The sequence below is a fragment of the Epinephelus moara genome, chromosome 13 (assembly GCF_006386435.1).
Source record: "Epinephelus moara isolate mb chromosome 13, YSFRI_EMoa_1.0, whole genome shotgun sequence".
Taxonomy (NCBI): Eukaryota; Metazoa; Chordata; class Actinopteri; order Perciformes; family Serranidae; genus Epinephelus; species Epinephelus moara.
This window is the reverse complement of record NC_065518.1, coordinates 10,347,780-10,363,267: the sequence shown is the minus strand read 5'-3', so window position 1 is coordinate 10,363,267 and position 15,488 is coordinate 10,347,780. Positions and strand designations below refer to the sequence as shown.

The window sequence follows — 15,488 nt, the reverse complement described above, 5'->3', positions numbered from 1 at the left end:
ATAACACTTCCGGTGTTCCGAGGGCAACCCCTGTATTTGACATCACAACGCTATGAACTGTGGGTAATTTCCTTACCGTAAGTCCGCATCGATGCTGACCTACGGTAAGGGGGCATGAAGGGCTCACTCACTGACTCATTGACTTGACAATTTGACAATGGGACGGCCCTCACACACTCACGCACTTCACATGAACGCACCTCTAAGTCAGTGAGTCTGTAAGGGATCAGATTGGAATTGGGCCTTACTGCGTCTTCTTCCTAGTCTTTTGTTCTAACTGGCGGTTGGCACCCAGCTAGTCACATTACCGCCACCTAACAGAGTGGAGTGTGCAATAGAATTCCGGTTGATGCCCCGCAGTGTGACGCTTTCTGTGTGTGTTGGGGGCGGCACTTGACTGGCGTCAATGACACCCCCGTCATGTGACGCTGCCGGTGTGTTTTGGGCTTGGTAGTCTGGGGACCTGTCCAGGGTGTACCCTGCCTCTCACCCAATGTCAGCTGGGTTAAGCTCCAGCCCCCTGCGACCCTCAAGAGGATAAGCTGTTAGAAAATGGATGGATGAACTGAATTAAAGGCCTGTCCCAAATATAAGCCTGGTGATTTCAGTGATTTAAGCAAATAATAGCCTGGCCTATTGATGGTTTTACAGTATATACCATTTAATAGTAGCCAATAGATGCTCCCCTTAATCCTACACACTGGACCTTTGAAGTAGAAAATCATAGTACTGATCAATATGCAAACAAGACGCTTATGTACCAGTGGAGCTTGACGGTGTTTTATTGTGAAAAGCTTCACCGGAAGTGCCCCGTTATTCTGGTTTCCTTGACGCTGGTTTGGAGACCAGTCCAGCTCGCCTGCATTCCTCCTCTCTCTAAAGCCTGACCGATAGAGACAGAGAAAGAAAGGGGGGAGAAAACACCGATTATTATTATTCCCAACCGTGTTGGATTTTTATGACCCACGGAGACGACTCTCGGCGGAAGCACCGACCAGATAGAGACTCTTAAAAAATACCCACGTCAAGCCTGCTCCGTTTGGACCTACAATAACCACAAAAAGGCGTTTTTTCCTCTTTAAAAATGACGAGACTTTACCGTTAATGTGCCTGAGTAGGTTTAGCTACCGAAAAGCAGCTTTGGTGAAGCAGCCTCTCCACGGCGGATATCTCCTTTTTTTTTTTTTTTTTTTTTTTTAAATGAGGATTTGCAAGATGGCTGATGACAGCTACCCCTAACAAGGACAGAAAAGCGACGTCCCCTTTAAGATTAGGAGGGTATATTTTTGTGTTTTTATTAGTTAAATAACACAAGTATGGCTGCTTTTATAAAATAATGCCCATGGGTGATGTTGACGCTGCCTGTCGGTTGATGTAGTGTTTTTATCCGTACCTGGTAGAAAATGGTGAGGTGACGTCTGAGGTAATTTACGCGATTTAATCGAGATAAGGAAGTAGAAAAATATGTTGTTGGCTAAAGGCTGAGGCGACGACAGGGTGAACAAGGTGGAGACCAAAGTGAAAAGAGGATAAAAGCTGGATGAAATACTAATCTTTGGCCGAGGAGATATTTGATAGATGTGTCGGAGGGGGGAAACCAAAAGGCTCTGCAACAGCAGCCAACATTCCTGCGGATCCTAAAACCCTTTGTTTTGTGCGCAGGAGCTGGACTCGACTATTAAAACGATTAACTATGCAGTAAACAGCCTCGAAATGATGGCCCGGGTATGATTTCCTGTTTAATGAGATTATAAGGCCTTTGTTGTCGACAGAAACCTGGTAGAAAAAGCCGAGGCCTTGTGTACAGATATGCGAGCTGTGCCACATAGCAGGCGTTATTCATCAAATAGAAATGTCGCTTTTATGTTAAAGTGAAGGGCTTGGGGTGGCTGTGTTGGTAATCTGACTTGTAAAACAGTATTTCTTGTCCACTGCCAAACCGTCGCTGGTTGTATGTATAATTAAATTGCAGGTGGAGGCTCCTCGGATACTTATTTATGATTCAGCGGACAAAAGCATTGCGCTGCGTTGTGATTATTGACGGATTCAAGCGTCCTTGAGGTCCAGATAAAACAGATTCAGGGTTTTATTTTTCCTTTAAAGCTCTCTGTGTGTGAATAGTAATCAGGGTGTGGACTGGAGCAGTCCTTTCTCGTGGTTTTCATGCTTCGTTTGTTGGTCTGAATTGGTCCACAGTCAATCATAATCCGAGGGTGAAGTGAAGGAAGCTCTCAAGGTAAGGGGACCTGAGCAGGCAGCAGGAAAAAGGGATCAAGTGTCTTTTCATGTGCTACACAGAGATTGATTCACCTCATGGTCGTATAGATAATTGTGTAGATATTCAGTTCTCTGTGCCTTGTTTGCGTTTCATGGTTTACCTGTAGCTGACAGGCTTTTAGCTTCCTGTAGGCCTATAAACACACAGGAGCTGTAAAGGCAGGCCCAGTGTATGTGTGTGTGATTTAGAGGAAAGGAAAGCACCGTTTACTGTAATCTGCATAACGTCAGCCCCTGCTGTGTGTGTTGAAATCACCAAGGTGTTGTCATCCTAGCCTGAAGCCTTCTCCGGTCAGTTTTCTGGAATTTGCCTTCATGCTGCAGCAATAAGCAATACTTGTCATCTGTCAGGGAGTCTCCTTTAGTTTGGTCACAAGGGTCGAAACACGCAGACTGATCTTTCAGGAGGGCATCGGGTCTGTTTTTATCTTTTTCTCTCAAGACTTTAAGAGTGTCAGGTTTCCTGCAAGGACAGAGAGGTCTGGTAGAAGTGGGAAACAGTTAGTGTATGCCTGCCCGCACCATGATGGCCTCTGACATGGCTGAGACGTGGAGGAACTGTTTTGAGGAGGAGCTCATCTGCCCCATCTGCCTGCACGTGTTCTCAGATCCCATCCAGCTGCCCTGCAAGCACAACTTCTGCCGGGGCTGCATCAGCGAGGCCTGGGCCAAAGACTCCTCACTGGCCCGCTGCCCTGAGTGCAATCATGCTTACACGCAGAAGCCCAGCCTGGAAAAGAACCACAAACTGTCCAACATAGTCGAGAAGTACAACGCCCTGAGCGTGGAGAAGGCCACCACGCCGGCGCTGCAGTGCATCCTGTGCCGCCGAGGCCCGCCACTCCCTGCAGTGAAGGTCTGCCTGCGCTGCAACGCCCCGTGCTGCCAGTCCCACGTCCAGACACACCTGCAGCAGCCCTGCTCAGCCCTCGGGCACCTGTTGGTGGAGGCGGAGGCGGTGAAGGCCTGGACCTGCCTGCAGCACGACGAGTACAGGCTGTACCACTGCGAGGCCGAGCAGACAGCGGTATGTCAGTACTGCTGCTTCGCCCGCTGCCACCCCAGCCACGGCCACGCCGTCACTGACGTGGAGCTGCGACGCAACGACATCAGAGTAAGAATTATACATCATACACATTAAACGAACACGTACTTGGTTATTCACTTCAGGGTGTAGTTCCACTCTGACACTGTGGCAGAAAAAGAAATACAACTGGTGGTTTGACGTCATCACCAGCTCATCTGGGGCACAGACATCAGACACCTTGCAAGTAGAACTGAAACGACTGATTGATTAATCAATAGAAGATTAACCAGCAATTATTTTGACAAACAATCATTTTCATCCCTTTTAATGCAAAAATTTACCAGTTCCAACTAGGGATGGGAATTTCTAGGCACCTCATGATTCATGGCTACGATGCAATTAGAAAACGATTATTGATGCAACTTAATGCATCAAAAATTTGGATTTGTATACATTATTTTTCCTCACTGCAGTGTTTCCCCAACCATTTCTCTTCATCTGTGAGGGGACAACCCCCCCAATGAGAGCCCTCGCTCCCTCTGAAAGAATGAAAAATATTTTATTAATGTTATCTAACTAATTTATAAACACTTGTTTCATTTCAGCTCAGTGCGAGAGTCTGTACTGTGTTTTGCTCTCATTTACGGTCGAGGTATATTCTCTCCTGTGTGTTTTACAGAGGGCGAGGCTTCACCTATCCACACACACACACACACACACACACAGAGTCGAGCACAGGAGAGGAAAAACAGGTGACGTGAACGTTTCACGAGTTGACCGCAACTTACGTCAGGTGCAATAAAAAAACAAAGCTGGACAGATGTTGCCGCCCCAGACGTCTGAAAATCAAGCTAAAATATGTGGGGGGTTTTAAACGCACCGTCCAACCTGAATCTGGAGACAGTGGCATGGATGTTAGCAGCTCTTATCAGTGTCGAGAATTTTTGACTTTTTTTTTGTATTTTGATATAATCTATCAAGAGAGAATCACAGTATCCGAGAATTGATATTTTTCTCCACCCTGGTTCCAGCTACTCAAATCTGAATAATATCTTCTGTGATGGTAAACTGAATACCTTTTGGGTTTTGGACTGTTGGTCAGTCAATACAAGACGTTTTAAGACCTCACGGTGGGCTCTGGGACACTCCTAGACATTGTATAGACAATTGAGAAAGTAATCAGTTCGTGTGTTTACACCCTGCTCTGTGGGTGAGAAGATAACCATTAGTTGTCACCGCTTCTTGTAAAAATTTGTCAATTCATCAGTGATCAATAAGTGCTGGCTAAGTTCCCACTCAAGTACCACTGTAGCTTCACACAAGCCGGTGAGGTCATTTTTTTTATCCACTTGTAGTCGTCAAGGAAATGTCAGCAGAACAAAGGGCATAGTTAAATGTCATTTTTAGCCAAATAAAAAACACTGGAGAATTTTGGGCACACAGTTCTCAGCGGTTCGTGTATTTACCAAATCACTTCAGTCTATCAAAACAGAATTTCCCATTTTAAGACACAATTGCATTTTGACTGCTTTTTTTTTGCGCCGTGTGAGAGTCTTGTGCATTTCAGTTGCGATCCTCTCCAGCCTCCATTCTCATCTGTTGGAATGACAAACAATGCAGTGGAGGGTGGAACAATGAGGGGCCCTCAGAGGGCCTTATCTCCCCAGCACAGGTGCATCCTAGCTCAGGGATCGCCAGTTGTGAGGGGGGGGGGTGGGAGTGGAGACAAGGGGACGGGGGATTAAAGTGATTCGTCACTTGATTCTGCAGTCTACTTGGACTCTTTTTATTAACCTTTTCCCTTCCTGGGGGTTTGGTGCTTGCTGTCGTCGGTTCGAGCAGAGGTCGGGTTAGTTTTCCTCCACCTCTCTTTTTAAAGGGGTGTGTGGCGGGGTAGTTTAACCAGAGGGAGAACCATGAAGGCCTCAGTGACTCATGTTGTTCACCCAACACCCTGTTTAGGTGTCGACCGTGTCATGCTCGGGTGTATTTCCTGTCGGTAATGCTATGACTCAGCTTTATGTATAGTTAATTGGGCGCCTGGGGCACAGGAAGGGCCATCGGGTGGGACCTGCGCTGAATTTAAAAGCTGTAAAATCCTGCACATTTACAGCTTGTCCTACATCATCTGTAATCTGTCTGGGTGATAAGTAGAGCCCAATTTAATTAGGGCTGCATGCCAACGTGCTCACAATGGAGCTTTTTTTTACGGCAGACATTTTGACATGTCATTGTAGAGAAAACACAGGTGAAATATACAACATTAACGACGACTCAGTGTCCCTGTGAGCCAGCATGCACAATACCAGGACCTCCCCTACGTGGAATGCAGCCATCATCAGTGTTACCAAATACACCTGTGATCGTGCTACGGTGACAAGTCAAAATGTCTGCTGTGAAAATGGTCTGTGGTTATACCAACATGCTGACGTTGAAATGGTCAAATGCTTACTGTTAACCATCCTGTAGTGTGGTGTGTTAGCATGCTAGGAACAGCAGTGATAATGCTAATGTGCTTTTGCTAAGCAGGGATAATGTTTCCCATCTTAAGGCCCAGACACACCAAACCAACATCAACGAACTACCTGAAGCCAACTGTTGGATCGCCTCACGTTGCCTGTGTCTCAACCAAAAAGTTGCACTTGAGAATACAGCAAAGACTACAGCTGACAGCCAGCTAGCACGTACATTCTGCACCTGTGTGAGAGGAATTAAATCTCCATAGCAGCAGGCAGTGGTAGTCTGTATTCGTCATTCAAAAAGGGAAACAGGAAGGCAAATAGGATGGATTCAAGATGCTAGTTAGCCTGTTAGCAAATTAACAGTACAACCAAATGTTGAAAGAACAAATGATATTTACCGTGTGCTAGTGAATGATAAAATAAACAATTGCAAACTGTTTCTGTTACCAAGTTTGCTTCAATCTCACCCCCTCTTGACTTAAGCCATTTGTTTACTTTCCTCATTTTATTTCACTGCTCAGGGGCTTGGCTGAACCGCCATCTCCGACGCCAATTTAGCACGCTGAATTAGCCAAAAAGCCGACAAGTGCCAATGAGGGTTAAGTCTGTCCTGTCTAATACAAGGCGTTCAGGGACAAGGAGACATCTTGAAATGTCTCGACCGACCAACAGTCCAAAATTACAAAGATAAACATCAAATCTTGACATTTGAGACGTAAATGTTTGGCATTTCTGTCGGGCTTTAACCTCGACTAACGTCATTAAAAATAAATACAAATTTATCAGATAAAAAGGAGCAGCAAATACTGCATCTTCAATGAGTGCGGCCCCTTCTTCTACTTACTATAATAATCACAAGACAAGATCTTGTTGTTTTACCACCTCTGCTGAATGATTTCCTCGGGAATATCAGAAAAATTATCCTTATTACACTGTGATATTGATTTTAGGCATATGAACCTGCGTGGTAGCGACTACTAAAACATCCTCCATGTTGAATGCAATTAAGGAATGTAGAGTGGACCCCCCCACCCCCTCAGCACACACACCACTCTACACCCCCTGCTCTTCACTTTCGTCAGCCCACCCCCCTCCACCAAATTCACCTCACCCTCTCACACCATCCACCAGCCACTCAAGGCAAGGACCGACCTTCCCCCTGGCCCTGCTCTCCTGCTCTGGTGGCTCTGATGGAAAAGACGCTGTGGTGAAATGACAGCTAAAGAGCGCCCTCCCCTCTTTACACCCCCCCTCTGTCTCTCCCTCCCTCCCCCAAAGGTATCCCATACATTTAGCTGCTCCCCCCCTCAGGGAAGCTTCGGCTCCTTCGACCCTGTTTTTCCCCTGGCTTCTGCTCTGAGCCTAACTCAATCAATCAGCACAACCAGGTCACAGTCCTGGATCTCACCATGCCAACTGTCTGTGTGTGTGTGTGTGTGTGTGTGTGTGTGTGTGTGTGTGTGTGTGTGTGTGTGTGTGTGTGTGTGTGTGTGCGAGAGATATCTAGGGCAGTGGTTTCCAACCATGTGCCACTGAGGCCCAAGACTATGCAGGTTTTCATTCCTATCGAGCTCTACAGCAGCTGATCACTAATGATAAAATCAGCTGCTGTGTAGTTGGAATGATTGGATGATGATGATGATGATGGTACTGTGACAGACCTGCAGCCTGAAACAAACAACTGCTTATTGAGTTGTGGGATTAATGAGAGATTTAATCCCTTTATTTCAGCAGCTATCGGCATGAAATGTTGTATTCATGTTCCCCTTTAAGAGGAGCTTTTTCTTAATTATTGTCACATATACATGTATAATATTATAATGTCGGATGTTCATGTTTAACATGGCTTAAGTTTAAAATAATGAGGTAAACATATGTAAAAGTTCCTTGTGAGTAATATCCTTAGGCTTCAAATCTTTATGAATTCTCTGTGTCCAGCGTTTTCTACTTCGTGATGGCGGATTCCTATATTAACATTACATACACTGCTACATGTAGCTACATGCTAACTAGGGATGTTCCTGGCGACTAATTTCCCTATCGACTGAATGAAATTAATTTAATTAATTTAGACTATTTGACTAGTCAAAATTTAGAACAATTTATTAAGTATTTGAAACATTGTCCCAAAAAATATTGTGTGCATTAAGAGCCCTTTGAAGCCTTTAATCACAATCTTCAGCAACCATGTCGGATTTTAAATGCTGCTGAAGTACGAGACACTTTGCGCCGTGTGTAATGAAAGTGAACATGACGGCAACTCAGTCAAAAGTGGGGCACATTGAACCTTGCAGATTATCTGACAGAAATGACAGCAAGTCACTTTAAGTTAATAAAAAACATCTAAATTATAATTAAACTCCAGTCTACTTGCGCATTATCGCGGGGAGGGGGACTGCTGTCTGACGGCTCTGTAGCACCCACTAGTGGTGGGCGGCTGCATGACAGTCAAACGGCCTCGTACATGAATAAAACACTGATTGGTTTAACCGACTAATATTTATGGTGCCAACTAGCGGACGTTTAATCGTTTAGATGACTAATCGCGTGCTTCCCTAATGCTAACATCGGGGAAGCTTGGTTGCAGATGTTAATTCCTCCCTGATTTCAGATCATATTCTTGCTAGAACGTGTTCGGTGTTTAGAAGATTTCAGATCATATTCTTGCTAGAACGTGTTCGGTGTTTAGAAGATTTTATCAGTGATTTTTTTTTTTTTTTTNTTTTTGTTTTTTGTTTTTTTCTTTTACAAGAGGAAATTCCAGTGTTCTCTGTTACAGTCATTTCCCGTCTGCAATGACGGCACAGAGACGCCGAGATATGTAAGACCCGGAAACGCTGACCAATCAGAGTAGACAGGTCTTTTTTAAAGGGGGGTTGAATACTGTGTCCCAGCACAGACAGTATGAGGACATTAAAGTGTTTATGAACATTTAAATGTGTAAACATGTTCCAGTAGGAACCCAAAATACAAGTATGAACCTGAAAATGAGCAGAATAGGTCCTCTCTGAATTTTTATTTTGCCTCATCTAGCACAGAACTGCAACAATGATCATTGATTAGTCGCGCTAAAGAAAGAAAAAGCAAATATTATGATAATCAGTTAATTAGTTTCAGGCCTTTTTCAAGCAGAAATGACAAAATTTACTGGACCCAGCTTCTCAAATGTAATGATTTGCTTCTGTTGTTTATGGTATGTCATAGTTAATTCAACATGTTTAGGTTTTGGACTGTTTACAAGGGGCTTTTTTAGACTAATAACTTGAGACTAAACTAGGGTTACAATGGTGTGAGATTTTCACAGTACAGTAACTATCTCAGAAAACAGAATTTATATTAGTGTTATCAGTCACAATGACTCTTAAAGGAATGAAAATGGAAGGGTTATTTTTGGTTGCACAAATGTTTAATCGCTATAATTGAAATTTGAAAGCTCAGAAGTCTCCCCTTTTCAATATTGTAGATAGGCAAATGTACACGGTATGATAACTGTCAACTTTTACATCACCTTAAAACTGGTATATCATTGCAACCCTAGATTAAACCAATGGATTCATCAAGATATTAATGTCAGATTAATATATAATGAAAATAATTAGTATACCTATAAAACCAATGACAACTATTATTGTTTTAGTTAATAATTTCTAGACAATGACATCATTTTCCAGATTCCAGCTGTAGGATATTATGCTTTGCTTTGTCTTACATAATAGTAAACTGAATATATATTATTTTTTAAATTTAATTTTAACCATTTATCGATTAGTAGTCATCAGTGTAGCAATCAGATTAACCTATAATAAAAATAAATGTTAGCTGCAGCTTGACTTTGGTTCATGAGCAAATACTTGCAAAACACATGATATTTTTAGTGCTAATTAGCAAATGTTAGCATGCTAACACTACACTAACATGGTGAACATTATACCTACTTAGCATAAGCACATTAGCATTGTCATTGTGCATGCTAGCATGCTGACATTCTCACCAACACTGTTCGTCTTGTTTATTTGAATCTGGATCACGTTAGAAGCACATTATGTTGCTCTGTACCATCTCATCAGCGTGCCTCTCAGTCATTAAATGTTGGGTGAGGATTATTCATATCTCACATTAAATATTAATAACATGAAGGATTAGCAAATCTGTGTCAATGACATTCCTACTCTGAGACTTATACAACGTAGGAAGCGACATAAAGGATTGCTGCTCTCATACGGAGCCATTAATTATGTTTTTCTTAATTTATGTTGGCCTCAAGCTGAGCCGGATGGGCATCTCAGTTTTGCCCGAGCAGGCGTCTGCTGTTGTTCGCATGCCATCATCGTCCTAGAAATAACAAGTGTTGTTGCCACAACATTGCTGCAGCTCTCCGAGCAGCTTCTTCTGTGTGAATACATCTTTTAAAGTACGGAGAGGAGGTGCACTGAGGGGAGAGCTGCTGGAGCTTTTTCTGCCTCTCTATGCCCATTTATCTATCTCTGCTTGCTGCCCCCAGCTCCCCCAACATTAGTCCTCACTCACTAATGCAAACACAAAATAGCTGTTGGTTGCTATGACAGCACACCCTCCCTCCTCCCCCACAGGGATTGTGTGTTGGTTGGAGACTAAATTAGCCGGCTCCCGGATTCTAATATCTCCGGCATGGGGAGGGGATGCTAGTGGCTAGCTGAGGTCACAACTTCCCAAAGCTTAAGACCCTTTTTTCTTTCTTTCCCCCTCACCTCACAGCAAAGCCTGTTACGACAGCAGGAGCGCGTGGAGGAGCGAGTGCAGGAGATCGAAGAACAGCTCTGCAAACTCGACTCTGACAAGTGTGTGGTGGAGGTATGTTTTCACACCCTGAATCTGTGGGCGTAAACTACACACATTGTCAGAGATTCCACACACCGTTGCGTAACACAAAGAGTGGAGTGATGCTTGTGTGTGTGTGTTCCTCTGCAGGACAGGGTGTGTGAGCTGAAAGAGGAGGTGCGTCTGCAGTACCAGCGCATGCACCAGCTCCTGGAGGAGGATCTCGGTCGGACACTGGAGGCTCTGGACCGGGCTCAGGCTCGGTTCTGCCAGGAGAACGCTGCCCAGGTTCTAGCTCTGGGTGAGCAGCGCCACGAGGCCCAGAAGCTGCTGAGCTCCATCCACACGGCCTTCAGTAAGGCGGAGGAGCTGAGCTTCATGAAAAACACCAAGCCGGTTAAAATCCTCACAGACAGGTGAGAGAAACGATGGATTTTTTAAAAGTGGATGTTTTAACAATTGCCTGTGGGTTTATAATATGCCGGAGATGTTTCCAAGCTGACGTCTTATCTTGAATTTTGCATGTCTTTTGGCACTTCATGCAGGTCTCAGGCATGCGTGGGCAGCAGTCTCCCTCCTTACAAAGTGGGGAATTTAAACTCTAAACTGTTCCTCTCAGAAATCTCAAAAAGAGAGAAGAGCTTGAAGAGAACGCTGGAAGGTAGAATCTCAAACACGTTTATCAGGTTTTAATCATTGTCATGGATGTATTTTTATTTGAACTTCCACTCATCCCTTATTTCACACCTCTTCTCTCCCCTCAGCTCCCCTCACCCCTCCATCGACCTTCCTGCAGTCTGTCCCTGCGTATCCCAGCGGTCAGAGCTCCGGCTCTGGAGCAGAGAAACGGAAACATTCCACTGCCTTCCCAGAGGGAAACGGGAACGTCGGAAAAAACGCCGCTCCTGGTTTCAAGGACTCCTCCTCCTCCTCTTCCTCGTCTTCTTCCTCATCGCTAGCCAAGCAGCCCTACCTGGGCTCCAGCTCTGCCTCCGGAGAAGGTCAGTCCACCAATCAGCAGCCTCTCGGCCCCTGCGGCCCGCCTCACATCAGCGAGAGCGGCGGGACGGGAAGCGGAAGCGGCTCTCTGACCAACCACCATTCAGGCTCCGTGTTCGGCTCCTCGCACTTTCCTCCTGGAGGCAGCAGCTCCTCGCACTCCTCCCAGCAGGCCGTGCTGCCTCAATACGGTGGCCGTAAGATCCTGGTGTGCACAATGGATAACTGCTACTGCTCCGGAGTGCCCTCGGTGTCGGGCCACCGCAGCCATCCCCCGTACCCACGCTCTGGCTCTTTCCCCTGGGTCAGCGCCCAAGACTACCCCCCTCCTCCCGGCCTGGCCTCTGGAGGTCCGTCCATGCAGGGCTTGGCAGTGAGGGACTGGATAGACGCCTCGCAGACACACAGACATGCAGATTTTTACGGGCTGTACGGGCAGCCTTCTACAAAGCACTACGTCACCAGTTAACAGAGTAGAGACACACACACACACACACACACACACACACACTTGGATATAAAGACAGGCACCAAAATAGCACACCTTTACCGTCTTATTAACCGGAAAAAACACAGTTATACTATACACACCTTAAAATATTCAGATTTATATCCACACACACACACACACAGATCTAGAATACGTACACACATTCGGGGGCAGGGTTGATCTCTTTGTGTTTTTATTTTCTTCTTTCCTTTATTTTCAGTCAGTGTTTCATGTAGTGTATTATACGTAAAACGCATAAACAAGCCAACACGCTCACTCTGGCACAACTTAGCTCAGCATCGTACACATAAACAAGAGACAAGAGAGGCCTCAGAGGAGAGCGTGACATGCATCTTTTTTATTTATAGATCAGGAGGTGGATTGATAGGAGACGAACTTTTACTAGAAAACGCCTCTCCGCGGCTTCTCACTGACGCTAAAGGGAAAAGAGATTAAAACCGTGCAGTGTTGAGCTTTCCAGTTTAGCGCCTCATGTTTCTCTGATATAATCACCCCTCTAGTTGTACTGAGGTCAGTTGCCTTATGTTATTAGCATCATATTTTTCTCTGCCCAGCTCACTTTGTCTGGTCGATCCTTTAAAGAGGGTCCACGGTCCCTTCGTGTCTCTTGATTTTCATCGTCATGGCACTTCTTCCTTTCTTTGCTGAGTTCAGGGATGGATCGTACGGCTTGAACACAAAACGCTCTTCCATGGAACACCCACAATGCACTTGTGGACGCCTTGTTATGCCTGGACTACAGATGCCGACCCGCAGAGGGACACTAGAGCGGCATCCGAAGGGCCGGTCGACCCCGGCCTAAAGAGTTTTGGGGATTATTCTTCGCACTCCCTTCCTGCTATCAGGCTTCCCACAGGACAGAAAAACTTCTGACAAAGACTGTTTCCATTTAGTAATTACTATGACTTTGTGTTATTTGGTACATCTGTAGGTTTCACGCTTGTCTAGAGAGACTCTGTGATCGTAGAGAAAAAGGCAAGACTGGACAGACCAAACCAATCAAGCATCTGGAGGATCTGACGATGCTGTAATTGTACTTCCTGCAGGGCAAAGATGTCACTTCCTCTCAATAAGCACACGAGCTCTTGGCTTCCTGTTTGCAGCTGAAAGCATGCAAGGAAGAGTTTTTTAAAGCACTCAAAAGAAGAACAATGGGGGGAACAAAACGTATGCAGTTTTAAAATGAGTGTATGGAAGAAAAGGAGGGTGGGAGGAATTTTTTTCATGAACTTTTTCTAAAAGAACAAGACTCTGGACTGCGAGATGTAAGCAATTGTTATCATCCTAAAAAGGAGCTGTTACAACAGTCAACATAAAGAGGAGAAAAAAACAACAACATAAAAGTATCTTTTTTTGTAAATATTTTGTGAAATGGAAAAATTACAGACGTGATTTGGAGGAGGGTTCCAAATAAACGAACAAATTTAAACCAGTCTCTGCTGTCAACTCTGTATCTGCAAACCTCTTTTTCTCATGTTCGTCTGAAGGATAAGGGTGGCGGTACTCTATACGTTTGTTACGTTGTGCTTCCTGTTTCGCTTCGATCTGAAGAAGGTTCAGGTTTGACGATAGAAACACTCCTGCACTGTTTGGGAATAGAGAAGTTATTATTCCAGCATGTTTCCTGGTTATTTTTAGTTCTTTATTACTGGGTGTCTGCAGGTCCTTAAAAGTCTTAAAATGTCCTAAATTCCATTTTATAAATATTAAGATGTAAAAGTCATTAATAGTTTTAATTGTGAGGTCTTCAGTGCCACCAACAGGCTCCTTTGCCTCAATGTCAGGGTTCCCAGGGTTATGGAAAACCTGGAAAAGTCTCATTTTCCTCGCCTGGAATTAGTAAAAATCATTAACAGCTTCAGAAAACTGATGGAATTTTGTTGCTTGTAGTAGAATTAATTGTTACAGTAATCTTTTCGCGATAACCTTCCACGTACTGTGATATAACAGCAAATTTATTTTCTGGAAGTTAGACATTGACATAACGTAGCGCTAATACTCCAAATGACTCCAGTTCATTTAATAAGACCTGATTTCAGTCATCAAGATCACTGTCATAACTGTTGAGGAGGATTCATGAATGAACAATAAGTGGAGGCTTAAGCGGGATTTATACTTGTGCAGCAGAGCCTACGCCATTGTGAGCATTTATACTTGTGTGGTGGTGTGTCTGTCACTCTGCAGTTACACCTCCAACACTCTAGTCGGAGGCGGAGGTTTCTGTGAAGTGCTGTAAAGTTTAGTTGATTCAAAACACACATTAAACACACATTAAACACACATTAAACATGGCTTAATAGAGACAATTTCAAACACAAGTACACAAATCAGCTTCACTATAACTCGCAGCATTCACAGACAAACACTTGTCTTTATCTGGACACATTTTCCCCACAAATACAACATGCTAACGTTATTAGCACAAGCCTATGGCATTTTACATTGTATAAATTAGCCTAGCACCTAGCAAACTTACCTCTTCTCATATAAAACCAGGGACAACAGCAACATTTAACAAAGGTAATGTTACAAAATTCGGCTCCATTACAACTCACAAGGTTCACTGACAAAACAACTGTCTTATACTAAACACGTTTTCCGAACAAATATATAACATGCTAATATTAGCACAAGCCTATTGCATTTTACATTGTATAAATTAGCCTAGCGATGAGCAAAGATTTCCTCTGCTCATATGAAGCCAGGATAAATCACACACAAGACTTAAAATGCTATTTTTGTGGAGGCTTTATTGTCTTCACAATTTATTGTTTCTTATCTGTGAAATTAAAGTAAATAAAAGCTTTGTTTCCACTGAGGGAAATGGTTTCAGCTTACAGAAATAGACAGGAGGTCTGCGTCGCTGTGATTTGTGGTTACATTTCTGGGGAGGTCGATTCAACGTATAAATTCCGCTTTACATGTTTAATTTTGTTTGCTGCGTCATTCAAGCAGACAATCTTGTTTTATAGTAACCAGAAATGAGAAGTTGACCAACTCCCATTTCTCCTTAATTTTGACAAACATAAGTAATAAGAGGAAACAGCATTTTGTTTTCTCGAGACAACAAAATAATCTGTGATTTTGAGCTAATGGCATTAAAAAAATTTGCTGTAGTCACATGACATGACGTCTTTTTCGGGGCACAGTGAGGGGCCATTTTGTAGGACAGTAATAAATGACCATATGATAATGCTGCATTCAAGTCTTATTGGAGTTATTGTAATTTCTGACTTGTAACTGGCACTCATGTCACCATCAAACTCCTAATAACAACTGGGAAACTCTGACGTTTTGAGAACCGTTAGTTGTTCTTTGAAACCAAACAAACTTCCACCAAAGTACATTCATTACTGTAAATGAGCTTAATTTAAATTTATATCGTTTTATATTGTTAACGCATTTATTAACACAA

The 15,488-nt window shown here is 43.8% G+C and overlaps 1 protein-coding gene across 1 annotated transcript; it reads left to right on the top strand.

Annotated features, from left to right (window-relative positions):
- Positions 1–821: 821 nt before the first annotated feature.
- Positions 822–13,508, top strand: trim8b (tripartite motif containing 8b). Its single transcript, XM_050060108.1, has 5 exons — positions 822–3,391; positions 10,501–10,596; positions 10,714–10,979; positions 11,109–11,224; positions 11,328–13,508. The coding sequence occupies exons 1-5, from the start codon at positions 2,786–2,788 to the stop codon at positions 12,029–12,031; spliced, it is 1,788 nt and encodes a 595-aa protein (XP_049916065.1). The 5' UTR covers positions 822–2,785; the 3' UTR covers positions 12,032–13,508.
- Positions 13,509–15,488: the final 1,980 nt, after the last annotated feature.

Excerpts from the sequence above, each read along its gene's own strand:
- trim8b (XM_050060108.1), top strand. The coding sequence starts at position 2,786 with ATGCCTGCCCGCACCATGATGGCCTCTGACATGGCTGAGACGTGGAGG. Across the intron at positions 3,392-10,500 it reads TGCGACGCAACGACATCAGA|CAAAGCCTGTTACGACAGCA; the intron begins GTAAGAATTATA and ends CTCACCTCACAG. Across the intron at positions 10,597-10,713 it reads CTGACAAGTGTGTGGTGGAG|GACAGGGTGTGTGAGCTGAA; the intron begins GTATGTTTTCAC and ends GTTCCTCTGCAG.